At 47.7% G+C, this 27,878-nt stretch overlaps 1 protein-coding gene across 1 annotated transcript in view; it reads left to right on the top strand.

The window, feature by feature from the left end:
• Nucleotides 1-27,878, top strand: part of PPP1R13B (protein phosphatase 1 regulatory subunit 13B) — a 93,784-nt gene that overhangs the window by 35,437 nt on the left and 30,469 nt on the right. Inside the window, exons 2-3 of the mRNA XM_055130037.1 lie at nt 12,562-12,709; nt 23,954-24,073. Coding sequence (XP_054986012.1) covers nt 12,562-12,709; nt 23,954-24,073 — 268 coding nt within the window. The remainder of the gene's footprint in view (nt 1-12,561; nt 12,710-23,953; nt 24,074-27,878) is intronic.

Genomic DNA, 27,878 nt, shown 5'->3' on the forward strand with positions numbered 1-27,878 from the left:
CAGCTGGTGGCGCAGAAGAGGATAGGTGGTGCCTGAAGAAGAACCTGCCAGGTGCAACCTTGTACTAGCTCCCTGATACTCACTTCAGTCATTTTTTGAGGGACCTGTAAAGAGTGCTCAGGAGGCCTGGAGGCCATGCTTAGTGATACTCAGTCGATGGCAGCTGGGTGTCCAGTGCTTGGACCTTGCAGTGCTTGCGGGCTTCCAGGGCTGCACTGGGTGTTGCTCAGAGGCTCGTGCCGTGCTGGATATGAACTCAGGCCCTTGCATGGTCAAGGCATTCACCCGATTCCTAACCTTTCTCTCCAGCCCCTCCGTTCAACCTTTTGAAAGATTGTGAACTGACTGAGCTGCCATACTGAGCTGTCTTGTTCTGGGAGCTCTTGAAGATGAAAATACAAGCATCTTCTCTTCATGGCTCAGCTTACTGTGCAGAAAGTTCTATGCAGTCGGGGGTCTTTTTTCTTGCCCTCTCTGCAAGGCTCTGCTCTAGGCACTTGTGTGACTCTTTGATTTGGTTTTGGTTTTGGAACTACATCCAGCAGTGCTCAGGGATTACTTCTGACCCTTGGGCCAGAGGGTATTCCTGATGGTGCTCAGGGAACCATGTGGGATGCCGGGGAATGGAGAGGAATGGGAAACTGGGGGTTGGGGCATTGAACCTGGGTTGGTCATGTGCAAGGAAAGCGACCTGCCCACCTGCTGTACTCTCTAGCTCTCAGCCCCACGGCACGTGTGATAAAGTTGTGAGCTAATGCTAGTTCCTGCTCTTTGGATGAGCAAACATCTAACATTGTGCAGGTGATGGGGAGTGCTCAGAGGAAAGTGATACAGCAGGGTGCAGGTGGAGTCCCAGGAAAGTGCTCACCAGCCACCAGGGAGCTCTCCATACGAAGACCTGAGGCAGGGATGGCTTCTGTTGCAAGAACAGCAAACGCCAGGAGGTGCAGAGAAATGAGGGCACACTAATGAGAGATGAGGTTAGGACAGTGTGTGTGTGACGTAGCTCATTTCAGGGTGCTCGACGGGGTTATCACCAGAAGTAGGAAACCCTGAGTGCTGCTGAGTGAAGTACCTGGAGGACACGAGTGACAGAGAGCAGTTCGGCTTTTCCTACGGACGTCCAGTTTGAGAGGTGGTGGTGGCGAGGGTCAGACTCCGCCTTCTGTGCCTGGAAATGAGCTTGGCTCAGCAGCGATGCGCTGCCTCGTGGGAGCCAGGGATCCCGCCCACGTCGGACTGAACTCCCTGGTCCGTGTGAGAGGGCGAGTGCTCAGGAGAGCAGGTGGTGTCGGGAGGCCGACCCAGGGAAGCGGGATGAGGCTCTCCAGCTGGAGACTTCAGGCTCTGGCCGCCCTGATGTTTGTGAGACGTGTTACATGTTAGGGCCTCGTGTGGGTAGCACTGGCTCACCTGCTGGCCGTGTGGCCTGCCAGGAGTGGCTTCTCATGTCACCCACCCCTGGCCTGGTCATGTCTGTGACTTTTATGTGCCACTTTGTTAAATCCATCAAGTAAGTTATTATGAGTTTATAAATATGGTATCTTTTTAATGATCTTATTTCTCAATTATTTTACTATCCCTTGAGTTGTTTTCCACTAGAAAATGATTTGCTTCCTCTTATATACATTAACATTCTGGGTAATGTGGCTATGAGACTGTATGTGTGTGTATTTCTAAGTTAAAGGTTAGGTCCATGTTTAACATATAAAGAAACTTGACTAGTTTTTCCAAATGACCAAATAGTAACATTTTATATTTTCACCACCAGTATCTTAGAGTTTCAGTTTTTCTACCTCCTTGTCAGTATTTGTTATTGTGTGTTTTGATTACAGGATAGTTTCTTTTTTGTTTTGTTAGAGTTCGTTTTTTTTTTTTGTTTTATTGATATAGTTGGCATGACATCTTACAATTTTATTATGTAGAAAATGATGAGTTGATGGTACATTATTTATTAATAGTTTCTATTTTTTCATTACTTACATATCCTTAATTTTGACTTTGCTTTGATAATATAACCATGTTGGTAACTGAATGAGGAGATCTCACGATAACAAATCTAAGGCTAGAATTGTCTTGCTGACAGGAAGAAAAGGTGTTTTTGATAAACAGTTTGATGGATTTGCCACTACGTGGATGGAATTGGAGCCAGAAGAGGGCAGACCCAGAATGACTGCTCTCTGGTGTGGGGTATGTGAGGAGCACAGTGAGAAATTACAGCTGGCTCGAGGCAACAGAATCTGAACTGATCTGCATGGTTGAGCTTGGCATGACGGGAGATAGGAGGGACGGGGGCGGGGGGCCGTGCTGAAACAATGATGAAAACAGACGCTCTCGTGGGAGAGCGGTGGAGGGCGGGGTATGTTGTTAGAATGTTGTATATATGAAACTATCATTGATGGTGTTGTACATTACAGTGACTAAAATTAAAACTATTTGATGGGACTGGAAAGATAGTATAGCAGGTAGGGGGCTTGCTTTACAGCCTGCCAATTCAGGTTCAGTCCCTGACATTGTCCTTGGTCCCCCGAGCACCTCCAGGAGTGATCCCAGAGCCAAGGGCATACCCTAAGTACCACCTGGTGTGGCTCAAAAAGAAGAAAAAGAAGAAATATTTTATTTCTCTGGACCAAAACCATTTTTCAGAAACTATTAGTGCTTGCAGATTCCTAAGAGTTTTTCGTTATGTAGTTTAGGATTCTTGTAAGTAAAGGTAAGTGCTTCCTTAAGATCTTCGGAGATGGGGCTGGAACAGTTGTACAGTGGGCAGGGTGCTTGCTGTGCACATGGCCAGCCCGGGTTCAAGAAGGAAGGAAAGGAGGGAGGGAGGGAGGGAGGGAGGGAGGGACGGGAAAGAAGAAAGATATCCAGAGATAGCTACGCAGTGCCTGACGCTGCCCTGCACCGTCCTTGTTTACTCAGCACCACTTACATCTGTCATCTTTGTACTAAGACACTGAGTTAGAGAACACAAGTCTTGTCCTCGATGGCCTTGTTTTTTTTGTCTGGGTGGTTTAGGTTTTTAAAATAAGGGGAAATATGGGGGCTGGAGCGATAGCACAGTGGGTAGGGCGTTTGCCTTGCACGCAGCCAACCTGGGTTCGATTCCTAGCATCCCATATGGTCCCCTGAGCACCGTCAGGAGTAATTCCTGAGTGCAGAGCCAGGAGTAACCCCTGTGCATTTCCAGGTGTGACCCAAAAAGCAAAAAAAAATGTGTGTGTGTGTGTGTGTGTGTGTGTGTGTGTGTAGCTCAGACATAGATGATTTCAGGGCCAGGCAGTCAGTCATGGCGTGCTCCATTGTGTCCCAAACACTGTCCGGTAGGAGAGGGAGGAAAGGAAAGGAAGCATTGATAAGTTACTGCAAGAGCGCTGTCCCACTGACCGGGAGCCGCCATCTGCTCAGGGAGCAGAAGACGCTCAGTGTCAGGGAATACTTGGCAGAGTATAATGTCCAGCTCTAGCAGGTGACGGGGAAGATGAGCAGGACAGCAGAGCCTGTCAGCATGACATTTGGGGCAGAGGAAGCAGCTGTTGTTTGGTGTGGAGGCAGGCGTGTGCTCTCCCCCTGGCCGGGCTCCTGCCCCACGGGCTCACAGAGGCCTTGGGACATCCCTGACCATGTTGGTTTCAGCTCAGCAAGTCTTTGCATATTTCCCTGACTAGTTCATTGCAACTTTTATTTTCAACAAGTCTTTCTAAGGAGGTAGAATATTTTTTCCTTTAGTTCTCTCAGGCCTATTGGATTTTATCTGTTTTATTATTACTATAAAGGGAAAGAACACTACCCATCAGGTTGTGTTGTGCACTCAGTTATAATACTATGATTTCAGAGGTGCTAAAGTATAAAACAGAGCTTCTAGAATCAACACCAGCTGGTATGTGTGTTGGAGATTCTTCTTCTCCTCTTTCTCCTTCCTCTTCTTCCTCCTCTTCCTCTTCTTCCTCCTCTCTTCTTTTTCCTCTTCTTCCTCCTTCTCTTCCCCCTTCCCTTTCCCCTTTCCCTCCCCTCTCCTCCACTCCCCTCCTTCCCCTTCCTCCCTTTTCCCTTTCCCTTCTTCTTCCCCTTTTCCTTCTCCTTTTTCTTCCCACACCAGAGCTAAGTTCAGCTTGGCAGGAGAAGGCACTGGTGGAGCTAGTTCTTTTTGAAAACTCTGTTAAAATAATAATATCAGTCACATAACTTTTCAGCTTTAATTTCCATTTATTCTTTTTTTTTCTTTTTGGGTCACACACAATGCACATGGGCTACTCCAGCTTTGCACTCAGGAATTACCCCTGGCGGTGCTCAGGGGACCCTATGGGATGCTGGGAATCGAACCCGGGTCGGCCATGTGCAAGGCAAACACCCTACCCGCTGTGCTGTTGCTCCAGCCCTCACTTATTCTTTAGGCAAGTATTACCATACACTTTCATGCCTGAAAGCTTTTAAATCTTTCATGATGATAATGAGGTTTGTTTTGATTGAATAATAAGGAATAGGGTAAATGAATTTTGCTAACATTAGGAAAGATAGGTTTTACTAAAGACTATAAAATAGAACTTAAAAATTAGTGTTCCAGGGGCTGGAACAATAGCACAGCGGGGAGGGCGTTCGCTTTGCACGCAGCCAGCCCGGGTTCGAATCCCAGCATCCCATAGGGTCCCCTGAGCACTGCCAGGAGTAATTCCTGAGTGTAGAACCAGGAGTAACCCCTGTGCATCACCAGGTGTGACTCAAAAAGCAAAAAAAAAAAAAAAATTAGTGTTCCAGGGTTAGAGTGATAGTACAGCAGGTAGAATGCCTTGCATGTAGCCAACCCAGGTTCAATTCCCAGCACCCCAGGTGGTTCCCCAAACCTGCCAGGAGCACTCCTTGAGTGCAAAGCCAAGAGGAAACTGTGAGTTCCAAAACAAACCGATATTAAAGTTCAGGGGTTGGAGAAATGGTACAGCAGGTTGGGCACTTGCTTTGCAGGAGATTTATCTGGGTTTAATCCCCAGAAGCCTGCATGGTCCCCTGAACCCACCAGGAGTAAACCCTGAGCACTACTGGGTGTGACCCCCAAAATACACACACACACACACACGTAATGTTCAATGACAATGGAAAAGTTATCTGGGAATTCAGCAGAGAGATGGGCAAAGGCGCTTACCTTGCACATGGCCCCCCTGGTCCAGTCTTCAGCCCTCTCTACATCCCCCCGAGTCTCACTGGGAATAAGACCTGAACACTGTGGATATGGCCCCAACTCCCCCTAAATTCATAATAAATGTTTAGCATATTATGTAAACTATAAAAAAATTAAAATACGTAGATGTTCACAGTGATGTAGGATCTTTGACGCTTCAGTGGTGATGGTGGTGCAGTACTGTATTCTAAGACAGATACGAGTGCTACTGGAACTGTGCTGTCTCAGATACAATGCAAACATAATAGATACTCTGTGTCGGCTGTTTTGCTTTCTCTTATCTGACTGAACTTTCTGTAGTCTGAAAGTCTTCGGAACTCAGTGTCCAGACATAGTACCGTGTCTCAGCAGGAGCAGGCAAGGCTCACGGGATCCTCCGCATCCAGGGTGAAAGTGGACAGTCTGGTCACTGGTTCTGTTGGAGTCCCAGGCTTCAGAGGGCTTGCAGAGCACAGGAGGGAGAAGCAAGGATAAGAACAGAAAAGGCTCTGAGGTCTGCTGGTTATCAGTGAACTTGCAAGGGAAGGTCGTAAGTAGAAGAAGGAAACATTTTCAGGGACCTGAGAGATAGGCTGCACCACATGTATCGTTCCCCAAGCCTCACCAGGAGTGATCCCTGTACACGGAGCCAAGAATAAGCCCTGAGGGGCTGGAGTGATAGCATAGCGGGAAGAAAGAAAGAAAAGAAAGAAAGAAAGAAAGAAAGAAAGAAAGAAAGAAAGAAAGAAAGAAAGAAAGAAAGAAAGAAAGAAAGAAAAAAGAAAGAAAAGAAAAGAGAGAAAAAGAAGAAAAGAAAGAAAGAACAGGGGCTGGAGTGATAGCATAGCGGGTAGGGCGTTTGCCTTGCATGCGGCCGACCCGGGTTCAAATCCCAGCATCCCATATGGTCCCCTGAGCACCGCCAGGAGTAATTCCTGAGTGCAGAGCCAGGAGTAACCCCTGAGCATCGCCAGGAGTGACCCCCCCCCCAAAAAAAAAGAATAAGCCCTGAGCACAGCCGGAGTGGCCCCAAAACAGAACCAAAACAATATTTTTAATCTAAAATTTTTAATTGTGGAAAATGATTTGGGTTGCCTAGATTGAAATCACACAGGGAAGTACTTAACCATTAGGAGTGTAAAATAAGTGCATAAACAAGAACAGCAGTATAGGGGCTAGAGCGATAGCACAGCGGGTAGGGCGTTTGCCTTGCACGCAGCGGACCCGGGTTCGATCCCCAGCATCCCATATGGTCCCCTGAGCACTGCCAGGAGTAATTCCTGAGTGCAGAGCCAGGAGTAACCACTGTGCATTGCCGGGTGTGACCCAAAAAGCAAAAAAAAAAAACAAAAAACAGCAGTATAGCCAAGCACTGGCGAAACAGCATTTAAGGCTTCTCTATTCTGTACTTGTCTGCACTGGATCAGGAAGTAGCTAAGTTTCCTCTAAGTTTGGTAGATACAGGGATATTTATTTCAGTATATAAAGGAGTTGGCTCCCAGCGGAGTCACTGAGTACCCAGCGAACTAGGCCAGACAGCTCAGTGCTAGGGCCCTGCGGTGCCCAGGGGGCTGTGCAGTGCTGGGGATTGAATGTGGGGCCTTGTATATGAATTTGGGGTCTTATATATGAGATGTCCTGGCCCCAAGGCCCATTTTCAAAATAACCTACATGGTTTAGTGAGTAGAAATAAACTTGTTCAGCTCATTATAAGATAGAAATGTGGTTTTGATGTTCAAGGGGAATTGAAGGAAAATGGTGTGGGGGCCGTGAAACAGTTTTATTTGGGAATATGAGACAAGAGAGAGCTCTGTAAAGAAAGCACGTACCCCAAGTTAAGATAAAATGCTCATTCATTGAATACACTGGACATACTTTCTTAGATTTTGTGCCTATTTTTTTCAGTTCTGGGTATGGTGGAGTTTTATATTTTGTCATTCATAGAGCCTGGCCTGCTTCAGAAACCCGAGTGAACTGCCCCAAGGCGGGGCAGAGAGTGGGTGCTGTGATGTAATAAAATATTTTTACAGGAGTCATTGGAAGGACTGTGGCGCCTTGGTGTTCTGAGATGTGGTGAAGGGCGGTTTGCAGACGTGAGGGTGGGAGCTGTGTGGAAGATGGTAGAGTCTGCAGTTAACAGCGCACAGAGGCACAGCTCTGGGGAGACCTTGCCCGGAGCTCGGGAGCCAGGTTCAGTGTGTGCAAGACTAGCCCTGGGAGCCTGGGAAAGTTCTGAGGAGAGCACAGTTCATCCTGCAAGCGAGACTTTTTTTTTTTTTTTTTTTTTTTTTTGCTTTTTGGGTCACACCCAGCGATGCTCAGGGGTTACTCCTGGCTTTGCACTCAGGAATTACTCCTGGCGGTGCTTGGGGGACCATATGGGATGCCGGGGATCGAACCCGGGTCGGCCTCGTGCAAGGCAAACGCCCTACCCACTGTGCTATTGCTCCGGCCCCTGCAAGCGAGACTTTCTCAGGGGGTTCTGTGAAATTCCAAATGTCACCAAATTCTCTTGGGTAGTAAAAAAAAGGAACCTCATGTGACTCGTCTCCTGTTTCTGTGCCCGGAACAGTGTTGTGGGGAGGGCTGCCGGAGGCGGTGTGACACTCAGAGCAGTTTCAGCAGGGAATGACTTCACTTTGTTTTCTTTTTCGTTGGGTTATTCGGATCTGAGGCCGCCCTGCCATGCTGGGCACTGCTTCTGGCTCTGCTCAGGATTGACCCCGGACGTCTTCCAGGGACCATCACTGTCACATGTCACTGTCACGTTGCTCATCGATTTGCTCGAGCGGGCACCAGTAACGTCTCCACTGTGAGACTTGTTGTTACTGTTTTGGGCATACTGAATACACCACAGGTAGCTTGCCAGGCTCTGCCGCGCGGGCGAGATACTCTCAGTAGCTTGCCGGGCTCTCCGAGAGGGGTGGAGGAATCGAACTCAGGTCGGCCGTGTGCAAGGCAAACGCCCTACCCGCTGTGCTATCGCTCTAGGGACCATGTGGTGGCTGAATTGAACCCAGGGCTCACACCTGGAAGGCAAGTGCTCTGCCACTGAGCTACATTCCCAGCCCCGCCTCATTTAGAGAGTGAACTCCTGGGCATTGGAGATGGTCTTGGCACCCCTCCCCTCCCCACCATCATGCCGCTGAGAGGCCAGCACCACGTCTCCAAGAGAACACGGTTCCGCCGAATCCTCCCCAGTGGACTGGTCTGGGCCGAGAACTCTGGGGCCTTCTTGGAATGAGGTGAAGACGCCTGGAGGCCCAGCAGCCATACCCGGCACCCTCTGGCGTAGGGCCCTGCTCCACAATGGAACCGCATCAAACTGTCAAACTGCCACGTCGCCAAATTGCTCCAGGTCCAGTGGCCCTGAGCTGCACAGCCGCCTCACTCCCGGCTCAGCACCAGCCCCCCCAGATCCTCAGATTTATAGCATCACTGCGAGATAGAACGGTTGTCGCGGATTGGCTCGTTGATCTGTTTCTGCTAATTCCATGGTTGTAATGAACAATATGAAGTAAATTTATGTGTGCCTGCAAGGGGGCAGAGTAGGGTGGTGGGTGAGAAATTGGGGATATTGGTGGAGGAATGGGCACACAGATGGTGGATTGGTATTGGAACATTTAATGCCTGAAACAGCTGTATTAGGAACGACTTGGCAAATCATGGTATTATAATAAGATCTTTTAAAAGGAAGTAAGGCGCATGCCTTGACAGTGCCCATGCTAGCTAGCACTGTATGCATTGCCTGGAGCAGACCCGCAGGCCTCAGAGCTACCTGGGTGTGGCCTGAAGGCCCTCGGGCACTGGTGGGGTACTGCAGGACCCGAGCAGCACCGCATTCTGGGACCCTAACATTGATCAGGAGCCCTTGGGAGTGGCCCCCAGGCACCCTGAACACTGTTTGGAACTCCCTGTCCTCCGGCCATCAAAGAATGTGAAAGAAACTCTGTGGAGTGGAGTGTGTTGGAGTGAGGAGAAATTGGTGGTGAGAAAGTCAGTTCAGACTGAACCGTTTTGGTTACGTAAAATCCGGCCACCCATTCCAAAGGCTTGCTCTCACGATTGAGTCACTTAGGCCCACAGGCTAGTCAGGGAGCGAGGGTGCGTGCTTTGCGTGCGGCCCACCCTGCTTTGATTCCCCGCATCACCTGGTCCCTTGAGCTTCTCCAGGTGCACCCCAGAGTCAGCAGTTCCACCTCCCCCAGCCTTTTCACTGGACCCGGGTTCTGTCATCCGGGTTGTTCGGAAGGGCTTTCAGACCACCAGCAGCACTTGAGAGGGCGACCAAAAGAACAAAACAGAAGTTAGGGCATCTGAAGGGACAAAAGAAATTTGGGGGCTGGAGAGATAGAACACTGTAGACAAGGCACTTGCCTTGTAGGTGCTGGCCTGGGTTTGATCCCCAGTGCCCTGAGTCCCACCAGGAATGACCCCTGAACCCAGAGCCAGGAATAAGCCTGGAGCACTGCCAGGTGTGTCCTGACCACCCTCCCCGCCAATAGACCTCTGTGTGTGTGTGTGTGTGTGTGTGTAGATTAGTTTGTGGGCCACATATGGCGGTGAGCCCCAAAGCAGATATTCCTGGTGGGGTTCAGGGCACCATATGGGGTGCCGGGGCTGAGTTGACTGTGTGCCAGGCGGACGCCCTACCTGCTGCACTCTCTCCAGCTCCCTCACTTCACTTGTGTCACGTGTCATCCGGTTGATCTTCAAATTGCTTGAGCGGACGCCAGTAACGTCTCCATTCGTCCCTGTTGCATGCTAGTATAGCCCAGTATCTGCTCGCTCCAGGAACACGAAGGGCCTCAAACCATTTGTTCAGGGTTTTTTGGGTTTTTTTTTCTTCTTTTTTGGGTCACACCCGGCAATGCACAGGGGTTACTCCTGGCTTTGCACTCAGGAGTTACTCCTGGCGGTGCTCCGGGGACCATATGGGATGCTGGGAATCGAACCCGGGTCGGCCTCGTGCAAGGCAAACGCCCTACCCGCTGTGCTATTGCTCCAGCCCCTCGTTCAGGATTTTGACGAAGAAGTCTGACCACTCGTAGGTGGGCGGCCACGCGGTCTTTTAACGTCCCGTAGAATCCAGTCAGTAACAGCTCTAGTCCAGCAGTTGTCTCTAAATCGCATTCCGTGTCCGGCCCATCTGATTTTCAATGCCTTGGCAGACGAGACAGCGTCCCTGATTCTTGATCATCGACGGAGGTTGGAACTCTGATTTCCTTCCCTCACTTGAGTGAAACGTGATATTCCAAGTATAGCTCTTTCTCGGTCTGTAAAGAAGACCACACCCTCACTTAATAGTTTTTAATTTTTTGTTTTGTTTTGGCACCACAGTCGGTGGTGCTGAGGGCTTACTCTTGGCTTTGTGCTCAGGGATTACTCTGGCAGGCTTGGGGGAAAACATGGGGTGCAGGGGATCGAACCCATGTCAGCTACGTGCTAAGCAAGCACTCTGTCTGCTGTACTATCGCTCTGGCTCTCCTCAAATATTTTAACATGAACTAAAAACTTAGATGACAACAAACATTTCAAGTTTTTGGGGCTGGAACAATAGTCCAGTGGGGAGGGTAGTTTTTTTTTGTCAAATATAAGGCATTTTTATGTTTAAGAGACATTTGTATTTTCTTGTACTGCAATACTCATTTTCTTGGGTAGCTTTACAAAATAAATGAGCTTTTTGGACTTTTTAAATTAAGTTTTAGGACCCCTTTATATACTGATCCCTAGTAATAGCCTTTTTTTATAATATGAATTGCAAATATTTTTACCTGTTTGTTTTAACTTTGTAAAATATTGTGACTCTTAATTAGAGTTGGAAAGTGCTTCTGTACTTCAGGGTTATGGGCTGGAGCAATGGCACAGCGGGTAGGGCGTTTGCCTTGCACACGGCCGACCCGGGTTTGATTCCTCTGTCCCTCTCGGAGAGCCTGGCAAGCTACCAAGAGTTTCCCGCCCGCACAGCAGAGCCTGGCAGGCTCCTCGTGGCGCATTCGATATGCCAAAAACAGTAACAACAAGTCTCACAATGGAGACGTTACTGGTGCCCGCTCGAGCAAATTGATGAACAACGGACGATAGTGCTACAGTGCTACTTCAGAGTTATAAAAAGGAACTTAACTCAGTTTTAGTTTAGAAATTTATACATTTAGATTTATGCATATAGGCTTAACCTGTAGCAATATGTTAGTAATCTCTTCTATAAGGGCTTAGTGACCGCATGATGAGATGCAACAATATTCACACTTTATTCTAAAGAAATATTTTTGAATCATCTTAGTAAATAATAACAAGCGATATAAAATAAATCATCCGGGGCCTGCTATAGGGGCAGGCTTGAGGGGTAGTTGGGAAAATTGGAAATAACGGTGGTGGGAAGGTGCACTAGTAGTGGGCTGATGTTGGAATAGTAAATGTAATAAATCATGAACAACTTTATTTACTTATTTATTTATTTATTTATTTATTTATTTATTTATTTATTTTTGCTTTTTGGGTCACACCCGGCGATGCACAGGAGTTACTCCTGGCTGTGCACTCAGGAGTTACTCCTGGCGGTGCTTAGGGGACCATATGGGATGCTGGGATTCGAACCCGGGTTGACCGAGTGCAAGGCAAATGCCCTACCCGCTATGCTATTGCTCCAGCCCCAATCATGAACAACTTTAAAATTTATTTTTCTAAAGATTTATGTTTAGGTATTTGATCTGGTAGTAACTCACACTTGGATATGATGTATAGTATGAATGCAGTTTGATTTTTTTTCTGTCTGGTTGGGCATTTTGATTCCCCTAGCCTTGTTCATTGACTAGTCTTTTCTCTCCTCAGTTTTGAGATACCTCCTCTGTCATTTGCCGTTTTCTATTTGGGACATCAAAATTTGTCCCATTGAACTATTTTCTAGTGTCATGTTGTTTTGAAGTTTTATACTATCTTGTAGTGTTTTTTTCTAACAGTCTTTCTGAATTTTTCTATCTTATTCTAAAAATTAATTTATTTATTTATCTTAGTTCTAAAAATTAATTTTAATTAATTAATTTAAAATTAATTTAAAATTAATTTTAATTAATTAATTTTAAATTATTGATTTAAAATTAATTAATTTAATTTTAAAAATAATTAATTTATTTATCTTAGTTCTAAAAATTAATTTTTTTTTCGTGGGGGTCGGACCCATACCCTGCCATGCTCAGGGGTTACTCCTGGGTTTCAATCAGGAATTACTCCTGTGGTGTTTGGGGACCATAAGGATGCCCTGCCCGCTGTACTATTGCTCTGCCCTCTGAAAATTAATCTTGTAGGTACTTTGACCACAGGTGAAGGAATGGGGAGGTGAAATCAGCACTTTAAATGTGCAGCTCAATCTCTTTATGATCATGACCCTATTTGAAACTTCTCTTTTGCAGATGATTTTAACCGTGTTCTTGAGCAACAACGAACAGATTTTAACAGAAGTTCCTATAACACCAGAAACAACATGTCGAGATGTTGTGGAATTCTGCAAGGAACCTGGAGAAGGCGGTTGCCATTTAGCGGAAGTGTGGAGGGGAAATGGTGAGTGTTCGGCTCTGTTGCTCTTACTCAGTGCAGACAGTGCATGTTTACCAGATGCACTGTGGTGGTTCTGGGCCTTCTTCATTAGCTCTGCAGTGAGGATTGAGCAATTAGAAGCTCTATTACACAAGAACAGGATTTTATCAATGCTCTTTAGAATGTGGTATGTTATGTCATTTGAGCCTTACTGTATCCATCTGAAATAATGATTCTGGCTGTCAGATCTTTCTTGCTGTCATCATTAACAAGTTGTGGATTTTCCATCCTCAGACATTACTGTATTTTGTCTGATATGTGTTATGCGATACTTTTTTTCCACCTTTCTGATAACTTCATGGAGACAGAAGCATGATCATGCTTTTCTATGTACAAAACTCTTACATACTAGGCCATACACAAATATACGTATTGAGAAGAATAAAATATTGTTTCTTACATTGTAGGACTTTCTATTTTTTTGGGGGGGTCACACCTGGTAATACACAGGGGTTACTCCTGGCTCTGCGCTCAGGAATTACTCCTGGTGGTGCCCGGGGGACCATATGGGATGCTGGGAATCGAACCCGGTGGGCCGCGTGCAAGGCAAACGCCCGACCCGCTGTGCTATCGCTCCAGCCCCCACATTGTAGGACTTTCTTAACTAGCTGGGCAGAGAGACCAATGTCAGTAATAAGAGGTGTGTGGTAATGTGACTGAATATAGGTAATTTTGAAAAAAAACAACATTTGTACTTAAAGGAAGGGTTGAATCTGGATCTGCTCAGAGAGGGTATCTAAGCAGGGGCACAGAGTGGAGCCGGGCTTGCTGCCGGGAGCCTTGCAGCATGGGCGGAGTATTCTCTGCATCTGCATGCAGGAAGCGTGGGGAGAAGGGACCCGCCAGCTGGAGCACGTACCACAGATGGACCATAGATGGGCCCACGGGGAGGAGTCTGAGGGCACTTAGGGACGATCAGTCGTACACCTTAGTTTCAAAAATGCCAGTCTCTTTATGTGAGTGCATCAGTTGGTATCACCTTGTCCCCAAGTCCGTGTGAGGCCACGGCCCACAGGTCCACCTTGGCGGCACTGAGAACTCACCTCTTGGGGCAGACTTCACAGAAATGGCATTTGCCATGTCGTGCAGCCCTGACGCCCTGCCTGGTTAACTGTTTCTCGTTCGTACCTCTTACCCTTCCTTGGCGCTCAGAGTAGTGAGCATCCCTGTGCATGCTCCAGTGCACTCCTACTGCTCATGCAGATATACTAGAGTAGCTGCGTATCTCCCCTGCGGGACTGGAATCTGGCAGGGCGGACCCTGCCTAATCGCCTTCCCTCCTGTCCCAGTGCCAGTCCGGTGCTCAGGATAGGCCCCGGGCAAACACACCACTGCGGAACGTAGGGCAGCCGAGCCTCGTCTTGCAGAGACTTTCGAGTATGAGATTTGAATGCGGGGAAAAGGCACTGGAATAGCCTTTCTGCGTCTTTCTGGGTAGGGGGACATTCCTAGCAGTGCTCGGGTCCGACTGGACTTGGCCGCATGTGACTGTCTTCTCCCTCATGCATTGCCCTCTGTGTCTGGGTCCGAATCTCCTCTTAGAAGACAGCAGTTTGGACTCGGCCCACCTTTGTCACGTCTTACCTCTTACAGTCTTGTCTCCAAAGAAGGTCACGTTCTGAGGAACTAGGACTTAGGACTTGGTTTGAGAAGCGTAGGGATGGGGGCTCCCAAGCAGTGCTCAGGACACCCGAGGGCCCCTCCTGGTGATTCTTGATTGGGTGTTCATGCGAAGGGGGGCTACCTAGGCCTTCCCCCAGGGTGACCTCCCGAGCCTGATGCTGTATCCAGAGGTGCTTAGGGACCGTGTGGGGCTGGGGAGTGAATCTGGTTGGCATATCCCGAAAGCCTTGTGCTGTCTCTCCAGTCCTGTGTGCGGATTTGTGCCAGGATGCACCTCTAGAGCGGGCTGTGCATGGCCACTTCTTGCCCTTCCCTGTGTGCCCTTCATGGTTGCTGCCGTTCCCATGCAGTGGCACCAGGTTTTAGCTTGGTGCTTGCATGCTCGCCACAGTGCTCCCGGGCTTGCGGGCTTCCCGGGGTCGAGATTCCTGGCGGTGGTGCTTTTTCATCTCAGTGTGGCTGCAGTGCTGCTCATGGGGTGCTTGCATTTTCTGACCGTGTGTTATGGGGTGACAGGTCGCGGGGCGGCCAGGCTTGCTCTCGTGCCTGTGGCAGTGCCGGGGACTGAACTGGCACTGGATTCTTGCTCTCTGGAGCCTCTGAGGCTGTTTGGTGAGTTTCGTGCCCACCTTGTTGTGGTGCCCTTACATAGGCTTTCAACTCTAATTTACATCAGGAGGAGAGGCAGAACCGTCCAGTTTTCCCTTGGTTACGTTTCCAAGGTGACTTTCTTTTACCTTATTCTACCACCTTCTATTTTACTTTAGCTAAAAATACCAGAGCTTTGTATTTACCATCGGGGTAGAAACATGCATTATATGGTATGTGCCAGATAGTTTTGTTTCCACTTTAAAACAGAATGGCATTTTAATTATTTTATATTTTGCATTTTACTTTATTTCTATTTCTTCAGTACTGGGGATGAATCCAGGATCTCACACGTGGAAACCATATGCTTTCCCACAGCCTCATGCCCAGAGTTCAGAGAATGACATTTTAATTAAGCTTTCCTGCTGGGGCGGGGTGCGAGTAGGGGGTCAAGGTGCATCTTGCCTGTAATGGCTGCCTCGCACGGTCCCCGCCCTCTGTGGCTGCAGCCCTGGCGGCCCCCTGAGCACTGCCTGAGTGGTCTGTGTCTTGGCTAGTTGCCGCAGGGCCTGAGTCGCACCGCATCCCCAGGTCATCGCACTGACATGCCCGCCCGACCAGCCTAGAACCCTGGGCTCAGCACTGAGACTGTGACACTTGGCTTGCTCTCTCTCTGTTCCTCTCTCGCGCTCTCCCCTCCTTATTGTTGGGTGGCTGGGATCAGACCCTTTCCCGACGGTGTTGTGTATGTTTGGCTGCAGTGTGCTGAGGGGTGGCACGCTCTTGTGGCACCAGGAATCCCAGATGCCCTCAGCCTGTACTCAGTCCAGGGCAGTGCCCAGGTTCACACGGCCTCAAGCTTACAAAGGTTGCTCCTATCTCTAGTTCCTCAGAGTTGTTTTTACTTCATGAAGGTAAACAATTTTTTAATAATCTTGTTACTGTTTTTGGCATATCGAATACACCACGGGTAGCTTGCCAGGCTCTGCCATGCGGGCGGGATACTCTCGGTACCTTGCCGGGCTCTCCAAGAGGGACAGAGGAATCAAACCCGGGTCAGCGGTGTGCAAGGCAAACACCCTACCCACAGTGCTATTGCTTCAGTCCAGACCTGTGTAAATTTTAATTAATTTTTTCAGTGAAGCAGGACAGTTTTTATTGAACAAAACTTACTTTGAAAGATGTTGGGGGAAAGAAAGAGAGGAAATGTGTGTTCAAGAGAGAACATGAGGGCCGCAGGATAGTACACAGGTGAAGCACTTGCCTTGCACTCGCCAACTGTGGTTCAATCCCTGCCATCCCATATGGTGCCCCTGTGCACTGCCAGGAGTAACCCCTGAGCACCACCAGGTCTGGCCCAAAGAGCAGAAACTACATAACTGAATAAATAGTTTTAAAAAGAGAGAGAACACGGACTTCTCCAGAGTGGAAAAAGCTGCAAGCAAAGAGACAGAAGCAAGACATGTGTACAAGGGCGAGCATGGGCTTGAAGAGCCACTTGCATAAAAACTAACATGATGGAACGCAGTGTGCTTTATTGTGTTCATTTGTTCTTGTTGGTTGCTGTGCAGATTGTGCTGAGCCTCAGGTGGTTGGTGTGTGTGATTGGAGCATTTCTGGCTGGACCCTTGACCAGGGACCACCTCAGAGTTCGGGGGAATGTCTGCACGGTCTGCACCGTGTCTGTCCGGGCCAGAGGCGTCTTCAGATCTGGGCCGTGGCTGGGGCAGCACTCCAGCTCAGACTGAGTGCAGATTGGCAGGATCTCTGAGCCGCAGTTCATTCACACTGAAAAAGCAAATGCCGTCCACTTGACCTGTCTCAGCCTAGTACTTTTTCTCGGTCTTGGAGCTTGCTGGTGGCCTTTCTGACATCTAGGCAGAAGCAGTGGTAGGGGCCTTTCCAACTTTTCTACCCCTCACTGAAAGAATAGCCATGTAATGGAGAGAAGACCATTCTAAAGTGTCTAACTCAGTGTTTACTTTTAGGGTACTTACAGGGTTTGCAGCTGTGTCCCCACGTCTCCTGTCCCCAGCCCTTAGCAACCATTTGATTACTTCCGATCCTTGAAGTTGTTTCGTGAGTGGAATTAGGCAGTATGTGTTCGTTGGTGTCTGATTTCTTTCAAGGTTCATCTGTGTGGTTGAACATGTCAGCACCGCGTTCCTTTTCAAAGCAAGGAATATTCCTTGGTCTGGGTAGAGCACGTTTCGTTTGTTCATTCATCGGTTGCTGCACAGTTCTCGTTTCCTGTTTGGGGCCACAGTGAGTAATGTTGAGTGCTGTCGCCCGGATGTCTGTGGGGAATGTTTCCAGTTCTCTTGAGAGCACTAGGCCTAGGTTTCCACTTACTGCTCCTTGCAGGACTACCAGGAATGTTTCTAGAACACATGCTAATGAATAGTAGAGGGGCCAGAGCAATAGTACAGTGGTTAGGGACCTTGCTGTGTACACGGCTGACCTGTTTGATCCCTGGAATCCCATATGTTCACCTGAGTACCACCAGGAATAATTCCTGAGTGCAGAGCCAGGAGTAATCCCTGAACATCACCAGTATGGCCCAAAATCAAAAAAACCAAAACAATGTAGAAAGACTAAGTAACTAAATAACTAAGCAAGAATTAAATATCAGTTTGGAAATTTCACAGTATGGTTTACTTCTCACATAATATACATTTTGTTGTAGCACTGTAGCACTGTCATCCCTTTGTTCATCGATTTTGCTCGAGCGGGCACCAGCAATGTCTCCATTGTGAGACTTGTTACTGTTTTTGACGTATTGAATACGCCACGGGTAGCTTGCCAGGCTCTGCTGTGCAGGTGGGATTCTCTCAGTAGCTTGCCGGGCTCTCCAAGAGAGATGGAGGAATTGAATCTGTGTCCAAGGCAAACACCCTACCCACTGTGCTGTCCTCCAGTCCAGAAAGGATAAAAGTGTAATAAAATAAGTGATACATCAGGAAGTTTCTAACCATCCTATTTAATGATATAAGCTAATGTAAAAATTATTAGAAATTATGTGTAACAAATATACAAATAGATTTGTAAATAAAAATTTGAAATTGGAAGATCAGATAAAATATTGCTAACAGGTTTATTTATTTATTTATCACTGACTCCTTCATAACATGAACTTTCACAAAAGCTGACCTCATTCTTTATCACAAAGGAAGTCTCGATTACAAAGAATATTTTCTGGACTGTTTGTTCTCTCTTCACAAAAGTTAAGTAACAGACAGCCATAAACAAAAACAAGTTTGGGAGCTTTAAATAAAATCAATAGAAATTATAATACATCTAGGACATAAATAACAACAAAAGTACTGAAATGTGTGGGGCTTATAGGCATCCCCTGCGGTGGGATGTGGTGTTTTAGAAAGGCAGGCTCCTGTGCAGTCCTCCCATGGGGGGGGTGATCTGAGTCGAGTCGTGGGAGTCCACACTCCAGCTGGTGCTGGTTGAAAGTGCCGGCTGTGAACGGTAGAGGAAGGCTGGGGACCTAGGTGGAAAGTCACTGAAGAGTCGATGATAAACGTGTGACATGAGCCTGAACCGGCCCTGTCTGGAGAGCATCACTGGCATGGTTAACCCTTAGCATGCATCTGCTCAGTGTGTTGGGTTTGATAACTTTACCCTGGTCATAGAATTCTAGAAAATGCTCCGTAAACTGTTCGGGTATTAAGAGGTAAAGTGTATGTGTTCTATTCTCAAAGGGTTTGGAAAAATCAGTTATATGTGTGTTATAGCAAAAATGGGCAAATTTTTTTTAGTGCCTGTCATAGAGGCAGACCGGGGATGGCCGGGAAACTGGGGGTATTTGTGGGGGAGATGTGGACACAGGTGAAGAGATTGGTGTTAGAACATTGTATCTTGAAACCTGTGCACAAATGACTGTACTTCATGGTGACTAAATACTTTTAAAAAGGCAATTCTATTAAACCCATTTATTTAAACACACACACACACACACACACACAACCTGCTTAGGCCCAAGAGATAGTACAGTGTGGGTAGGACACTTGCCTTGCATGCAGCCCACCTGGGTTCAATCCACCAGGAGGAATTCTTAAATGCAGAGCCCCTGAGCACCTCTGGGTGTGGCCCCAAACCAAGAACAACATCAACAGAACACAGAAAGATGGCTGGCATGTGAAGCCACATGCTCACGAAGGTGGGCTTCTTGTCAGGACCTTGTCTGTTCTCCAGTGTGTGACCCTGGGATTTCCCCAAATTTAACTCGACTGCAAAATGTGTGGCCCATGGGGGATTGTATTTGTGCTTTCCCTTTTCTAAAAAAAGAAGGAAAGCAAGAACAAAAAAGTAACTGAGTTTGATTCAAGAAACAAACAAAAAAAGTGTAAAGGAAGCGCCAGCGCCATAGAACAGCGGGAAGGGTGTTTCGTTTGCTGCACATGGCTAACCTGGAATTGATCCCCAGTATGGTCCCCTGAGTACCACCAAGAGTGGTTCCTGAGTGCAGAGCCAGGAGTAACCTCGAGCACTGCCTCTCGTGACCCAGAAGGCCAAAAAGAAAAAAAAGGTGTAAAGGAAAGTCTGCTTTAAGTCTTAAGGAATTAAAGATGAAAGCAGAAGTGACATAGGAGAGAATCGCAAAGTTATTTCCTTGAGTTAACTAAGAAAACAAAATTCAAGTTGTAAATGGAGGTGAGTAGAGAAAGGCACAGATAAAGTCAACAAAAAACAAAGCTAGAGATAGAATTTGAAAATGTTTAAAATTGTATGCTATAACTAATTAATTGTTTAATTATATTAAGCAAATTTCAGTATATAGATGAAACTAAGAATTTATTTCATTAACAACATTCAGTCAACAAATCCATACTTTTTCTCAAGAATGACTAAAGAGAAAATTACATAAATGAATATTTATTTTTTAATGGAATCTTTAATTTGTCCAGTCCCAAAAACTCCAGACCCAGAGGTTTTACAGCTAAGTTGGAAGTTTACAGACTTTCAAGTAACAGTTTATATAACATTTTTTAGATAGTAGTTTATTTAATGAGGCTAGTAGAACTTTCATTCCCTGACTGTATAAGGCTATCAGAAAAGTGAGGTGGGCCAGAGAGAGAGAGAGAGTTTAGTATGTAAGGTCCTTGCCTTGCATGTGACTGACCCTGGCTCAGTCCCCAGCACCCCATATGATCCCTCAAGCCCACCAGGAGTGATCTTTGAGTGCAAATCCAGGAGTAAGCCCTGAGCACAACCAGTTGTGGCTCCAAAGCCAAAAGAAAAGAAGAAAAAAGGAAAAAACGAGGGACCAGAAATGTGGCATTTACTTTGCATGTGGCTGCAGTGCCTGTGGCCCTGGTTTGAATCCTGGCACTGCACTGCACGTGGTCCCAAGAACAGAGCCAGGAGCAGCCCTGAGAGGTTCTCTGTGTGGCCCAGTGACGGAGAAGAAAAGAGGAAAGGCAACCTCACTTTGAACATAGGTGCAGAAATTCTAAATAAAATATCAGTGTATCCATTGCAGTAGCATATTAAAAAATCATGACCAAGTAAAGTTGATTCCTAGAAAAAAGGTTCAAGATTCCAGGGCAAATCTATTAATAGGCAGCATTATCAAAAAGAAGAGCAACGTTATCCTTCCAGTGGAGTAAAACTGAATGCCCTTTAATGATGATAATTAGTAAACTAGGATAGAAACTAGGATATTTGACCTGACAAAACCTTTAAAACTCACTTGCTTGTGAAACTGTGTAGACATTTCCCTCAGAGCAGAAAAAGAAGCAACACCTTCCATTTCAGCTCAGTATTTCTGCTTAAAGGGTCTAGCCAAAGGTGCAGGAAAGGAAGATAGGAGAAGAATTGGAAGCCTGAATTAAAACTATCCATATTTGTCAGTATTATCTTTTTCTGACATAAAAAATTTAACTTGTGGGCCAGAGCGGTAGTACAGTGGGTAGGGACTTGTCTTGCATGTGACTGACTCAGTCTAATCCCTGACATACTGTCCTCCCACAGTGGCAGCAGTGATCCTCGAGTGTGGAGCCTTCAGCACCTCCGGGAGGGTCTAAAAACAAAGCAAGTAATAAAATCAACTTTCAAGTGAACTGCCATTAGATAGAGTAGTTGCCAACATGACTCTGTGTGTCTAGCAGGAGTTTGGGAATGTTCCCGGATTGGCTTATGCTAGCAGTAAGTACATGAACACACACACACACACACACACACACACACACACACACACACACACGAAACTTGGCAGTGCTCAAGGGCTCTTCCTGGCTCTGTGCTCAGGAGTGCCCTGGTGGTTCTTGAGAAACCTCTGGTCCAAGGGACAGAGCAGGCGTCAGCTGTGTGCCCGACCAGTGCCCTAGCCCCTGTGCTATCTCCAGCCCAAACTTGTCCTCTTTAAAATTGGAGAAAAAGACACAAAATAAACTGGAAATCCTGCTTTAGGAGGCCCTTCCCATAATCTGGGAGCTTCCCTACCACAGTCTCCCTTTCTGTTTCCCTATATTAAGATTTTTACTAAAATTGAAAAAAAAAATCAAATCATGCCTGGAGTTTTTGGTGTAATAATGTGAAAAAGTATAGAATCGTTGAGGTGGTTCATGTTTGGTGCCTTCTAGAACTTGGCAGTCAGATGAACAGTGTCTTTACTAGGACTGAGTCCAGTGGTAGAGCGTATAGCATGTGCCGGGCCGAGGTAGGTACCTGGCCGCACACCGGCCCTCAGCCTGAGCACTGCTGATACAGCCCGGTGGCCCTCACGGCCCCCAGCACCACAGCCCGAGTGCCCATCATACCAGCATTGCCAGCCAGGCCGCGGTTCCCACGCGCTCCTGCAGTTACACGTTACTAAAGAACACCAAGTACTTGCAGGGGAAATGGAAAGGCAGGAAATAACCATGCTCAGGCCTACAAGGTTTAGCTCACAAAGATGTCTGTTTTCCCCAGGTTTGTGTATAAGTTAATATTACCCAGTTAAAAGCCCACCTTTAGGAGAACCGCTTGGGGGTCCTGGGGTTCTGGCCCCGTGCTTTGCAAGGTGGGTCTGCTGCTTCCATCCGTGGCATCATCCCACGTCCTGAATGTGGTCTCTAGCGCCGTGACAGAGAGCGTGCTGACCACAGCACACGCGCCTGGGTTGTGCGGCATGACTAAGTAGGTGCCCCCTCGGTGAGCACTGCCCGCTGGCCGTGCAGTCAGACGTGCACTGCAGCAGCAAAAAGGCACGAGAGGCAGAGGAAAAGGAGAAGATGCCAAGCTGCTCCAAAACATACGAGAAGAATGAAAATTCCACGTCAGCTTGAAGATAGTGTGTAAAAGGTAGTGACCCAGCACTTCCTGGGAACTGGAGGGATTGACACCAACGGGGAGATGCCTCAGAGCAGTCCTGCGTACAGTTGGAAGTACTTCCCCACCACTCGTCTGATAAAGCTCGGTATCCAAGATACATAAAGCACTGGGAGGATCTTTTTTTTTTCTTTTGTTTTGCTTTTTGGGTCACACCCGGCAATGCACAGGGGTTACTCCTGGCTCTGCACTCAGGAATTACCCCTGGCGGTGCTCAGGGGACCATATGGGATGCTGGGATTCGAACCCGGGTCGGCCGCGTGCAAGGCAAACGCCCTCCCCACTGTGCTATCTCTCCAGACCCTGGGAGGATCTTATAATGAAGAAAATCCAACCCAAAAATGGGTTAGAAAAAATGAAAAACTTACTCAGAGAACACATATAGAGGGCCAGAAGGTGTGTGGAAGTGCGTCTCATCAGGGAAATGGAATCAAAACCAAGAGTTATCACCTCCCCAAGGAGAATCGCACACGTTGAAAAGAACAAAACACCCAGTGTTGGCATGGATGGGGGTGGGAATGTCGATTGGTCCGGCGTTTGGTTTGGCACCTGGAGGTGCCCAGGGCTGATCCCGGCTCGCTCTGCTCCTGGCGCTCAGGCGTCCAGCCTTTAGCCTGGAACTCCATCATACAGAGCTTGGCTCTGCTCATTTGAGCTAGCGCCCCAGCCCATGCTTTAATTTTTATTATTATTTTTGTCTTTTTGGTCATTACAGATGCGCATGAACATTCCCAATATTGTGATCTGAGTTGCTAGGTGGAGCCCTGTCCAGTTTTTATCTACCTTATTGCCGTGTATAATATTCTAATAGGGGCTGGAGCGATAGCACAGCGGGTAGGGCGTTGCCTTGCACACAAGCAACTCAGGTTCGATTCCCAGCATCTCACATGGTCCCCTGAGCACTGCCAGGAGTAATTCCCTAGTACAAGCCAGGAATAACCCCTGTGCATCTCCATGTGTGATCCAAAAAGTGAAAAAAAAAGAAAGTCTAATAATAATAGGGCTGAGCAGTTACTGTTTTTTGTTTGTTTGGAGGGTCTCCGAAGCAGTGTCAGAAGCCTGGGGGACACTCCCAGCAATATTTGGCCAACCAAGGTGGTAGCTTACTGCTCCGACCCTAAATGAGGTGCTGGGGGTTACCCGGGCTGCCATGGCACCTCACGGCTGCGACTGGTGATGCTCTTATTTACTGAGATTCCAGGGATAATTGGTCATGCGTGCAAGGCAGATGCTCTGTCGCGTAACATCTCCAGTATTTTTCTTGAAGAGCGAGTGACATGCTGTTTCATGACAGAAGTCCTGGAGAGGACCTTGGGACACACCCACCCCCAGCTCTGCACTTAGGACTTAATGCTGGCAGTGCTTGGGGTACCATATGCGGTGCTGGGGATCAAACCTGGGTTAGCTGCATGCAAGGCAAACCTCCCTGCTGTCCTCTTGCTGCAGCCTCTCTTTCAGCTTCTTGATTTAATATTGCAAAATTGCTTCTGTGTGTGCTTCATGTATTTACGTATTCCCTACATTGTTTTCCATTTATATTCTTGTTTTTCATTAAAGTTAAAATTTGTTGCTTGTAATATCTTTGATTATGTGGTACCCATTCCCACCAAGTTTTCATTTGTTTAGTGTCATTTCATTTGTTTCTGAAACAGTAAGCTGTGTATTTCTTTCTAGAACGTCCTATACCCTTTGACCATATGATGTATGAGCATCTCCAGAAATGGGGGCCCCGAAGAGAAGAAGTGAAATTTTTTCTTCGACATGAAGATTCCCCAACCGAGAGCAGTGAACAAGGTACTTAAATACTTTTCTCTCATTTGTTAGTTTTTGCCATAAAAGTTCATTTAAGAAAAATAAGAAAAATCATGGTATCTGAAGAGAAAAATAGGAACACTAAGCTAGTCACATGATTTTTTCCTTGATTGTGAGAAGAGTTCGTGCCTCACTTTACCTCAGTCATTGTAAGTATTTCATGATCATTTAATATTTTTAGGCACTTCGCACTTGCTGTCTTCTCAGTACATTAAATCATATAATGTGCTTAGACACGTGAGAGCACGTTCTATTTAAAGTAACTTGATGAATACTAGATGAGTCAACTAGATTTTAAGGCTAAATAGAACTGTGAAAAGAATAAATAGAAATACTCTGGATACTGAAAATAATTTTAGAATGGGGGGTAGAGGTATAGTATGGCAGATCAGGTGCATACCGCGCACACAGCCAGCCCGGGTTTCATCACCAGCACCCCAAACGGTCCCCTGAGCACCTCCAGGAATGAGCACAGTCAGGAGTAAGCTCCAAACACAGGCAGATTTGTCCAAAAAAATAAATAAAAGCACAAAACACAAGAAAAAGAAATGAGGCTGAATAAGATATTTCTAAGCATAACACTGTCATGAAGGAAACGGAAACAGTCAGCTGGGTTATTTAAGAGGAGAAGAGAGGCAGGAGTGATAGTGCATCGGGGAGAGTACTTGCCTTGACATGGCTAACCGGGGCTCAGGATTCTGAGCGCCGCTGGATAGAGCAACAAGCCAAAAAGTAAATAAAAATAAAAGAGAGAAAGGGGCTGGAACTGTAGGACAGCAGATGGCCACCTGGAGTTCATCCCCAGCATCCCGTACAGTCCCCTCAGCACCACCGGGAGTAAGTCCTGAGGGCAGAGCCAGGAGTGAGCTGGGCATCACTGGGTGTGACCCAAGGACAGTAAAATCAAAGAGGGGGAAACCCTGTTGACATGGCAGTAATACGCCGGGCAAAGCTGCAAGATACATTATCAGCTGGGAGGGGCGGGCACCTGCCTTGCATGCGGCCAACCCTAGTTCCACCCCTAGCATCACGTGCTCCCCAGAGCATCACTGGGTGAAGCCCGAGCACTTCTGGCGTGAGCTGGGCAATCCCAGGTGCACTGCATCCTCAGGCCTCGCAATGAACTACCCGGCCAAGACTCGCCAGTAGGGAACCCCAGGGCCCTGGCCTCCTGCTCGCCGCTTGGGATGCAAAGAGAAAAAGCCATCAGCTAGGAAACGGCACTGATAACTGCTTTGGCAAAGGACGGGTTTCCTTCACATATGCCAGGTACCCCCACATCAGTAAGAAGTAGACGGAGACAGCACTTGCCTTCCCTGTGGCCCACCCCAGTGTGGTTGCCCGGGCACAGAGCCAGGTGTGGCCCCTTCGGCCTCGCAGGAAAGACCTCTGCCTGAGCAGCTGTGCTGTACCGCAGGCCTGCCCGGGGGCCTCGCCGACCCCTCGGGCAGTGCTTCAGAGCCTCTTCTTATTCTCACTAGCGAGTTTACAGGAGTACATGATCTGGGGTACCCTGCTGCTGCTTTTGATGTCATTCCTCCCATGATCCCCTCTAAAGGGCTTTGGGGCTTTTTGTCTTGGTTTATTTTTACCCTGCCTGGCGGTGCTCAGGGCTTAGTCCTGGCTCTGCACTCAGGGGTCACCCTGAGGGTGCTCAGGGAACCATACGGGGTGCTGGGGATTGAACCTTACCTGCTGCACTATCACCCCGCCCTAAGGAGCTTTTTATGGACATTCTATTCTCTTTTTTCTTCCTTTTTTGGCGGTGGGGGTTGGGGGCTTCGAAGCAGTGCCTAGAACACTGGGCATTCTCAGCAGTCTTGTCCAGCCAGGCCTTGGGGTCCAGTGCTTGGGCCCCCTGGTGTGGTGCTGCTCCAGCCCAATGGTGCACTTCGAGAGGTGCTGGTGAAGGGTGCTCAGTGCTGGGCTGAGCCCGGGGCCCTGTGCTTACTGGCCGTGTGCCACCCCCCGGTTGATTGTGGTCACTCTTCTCAGGCCCCTGGACACTGTCATTACTTGTCCCCCTCTGCCTCCCACCAGATCTTTTTTAGGTTTTTTATAGATCTTTATTACTATATATCTTGATTGTAGGACAGAGCAAGAGCACAGCGGGTAGGGTGTTTGCCTTGCACGCGGCCAACCCAGGTTCGATTCCTCTGTCCCTCTCAGAGGGCCTGACAAGCTACCGAGAGTATCCTGCCCACACGGCAGAGCCTGGCAAGCTACCCGTGGCGTATTCAACATGCCCAAAACAGTAACAACAAGTCTCACAATGGAGACATTACTGGTACCTGCTCAAGCAAATCGATGAACAACGGGATGACAGTGACAGTGCAGTGCTATCTTGATTGTACATATAAGGAGTAAAATATTTTATTTCTAAAAACCTATTTCCTCCAATTGGAGCAGGTATCACTCTTTGAGAATGTAGTTTAAGGCTAAGCACTACATTAATGATAGAATTTTTCTTTGATAGAAAAGAAATAAATGGAGGGATGAAGGGGCTGGAGCAATAGCACAGTAGGTAGGGAGCTTGCTTTGTACACCGTTGACCCGGGCTTGATTTCCAGCATCCCATATGGTCCCCCGAGCACCACCAGGAGGGATTCCTGAGTGCAGAGCCAGGAGTAACCCCTGTGCATGGCCAGGTGTGACCCAAAAAGAAAAAAAAAATGGAAAAAGTGCCCTTTTTTCCGTTTTTTAATATTAGGCTTGTGGCCTGGTTAGGAAACCTAATCACAAGAAACTGTTTAGAGTTGTGCATTCTTGGTAATAAAGTGAACGCTGTGGCCATGAGAATTCTCAGATTAGCACCCAGTCCCGCTGGAGACACGCGCGAGGGAGCAGCATTTGGCCAGCAGGAAACTCATTCCTGTCACTTCACCTGCTCCCAACAAAGAACGTGTGACGTGTGCAAGCACCTTTGTTAGGAACGGTGGCGGTGAAGAATATTTTCAGGTTAATTTTAACCTTTTGAAAACAGTACCCTCAGCTAGGGCCTGTGGATGTATCGGTGCTAGAGCACTTGCCTGCCTGTGAGGCCCTGGATCTCTGTCCGTGGCAGAACACGCGCACATGCGTCTGGAGTGGCGTGTGTCAGACAGTGCGCTCCTGAGATGCTCAGTGCCGAGGGAGGGCGTCCGCTCAGGCTCTTAGCCCTGTCCTGGGTGTCAGGATTTTGTCAGGTGATCAGGCAGTGGGCCCTGTTTAATCCTCCTCTTAGTCGTTTGTTTGTTTTGATTTTTGGTCACACAGGGGTTGCTCCTGGCAGTGCTCAGGGGACCATATGGGGTGCTGGGAATTGAACCTGGGTTCGCCGAGTGCAAGGCAAACGCCCTCCCCACTGTGCTGTTGCTCCAGCCTCTCCTCTTTGTATTTTTGAGGGGGACACACCTCTTGGTGGTCAGGACTTACTCCTGGCTCTTTGCTCAGGGTTCACTCCTGGCGGGGCTCAGGGCACCACAAGTGGTACTGGACATCACTTGTGGTGCCCATCACTTCACATTCATGTGAAGCAAACGCCTTCCCCACTGTGCTCTCATGGGGGCCCTGAAGTCTCCTCTGAAGAAGCAGCCTGGGCGGAAGAGAGAACTCGTGGGCTGGGGCACTTGCTGTGCATGCTGGGGCCACTGGAAACGTTTTATAAAAGTCAACTCCAGAGTTCTGAAATGCAAAAGCTAGAAGAAAATATTTCATTTATGAGACTGGAGTGATAGCACAGTGGGTTAGTTAGCCAGCCTGGGTTCATCCCCTAAGGTCCCCTGAGCACCGCCAGGAGTGACTGAGT

Source organism: Sorex araneus, chromosome 3, assembly GCF_027595985.1.
Source record: "Sorex araneus isolate mSorAra2 chromosome 3, mSorAra2.pri, whole genome shotgun sequence".
In the NCBI taxonomy this organism is placed as follows: domain Eukaryota; kingdom Metazoa; phylum Chordata; class Mammalia; order Eulipotyphla; family Soricidae; genus Sorex; species Sorex araneus.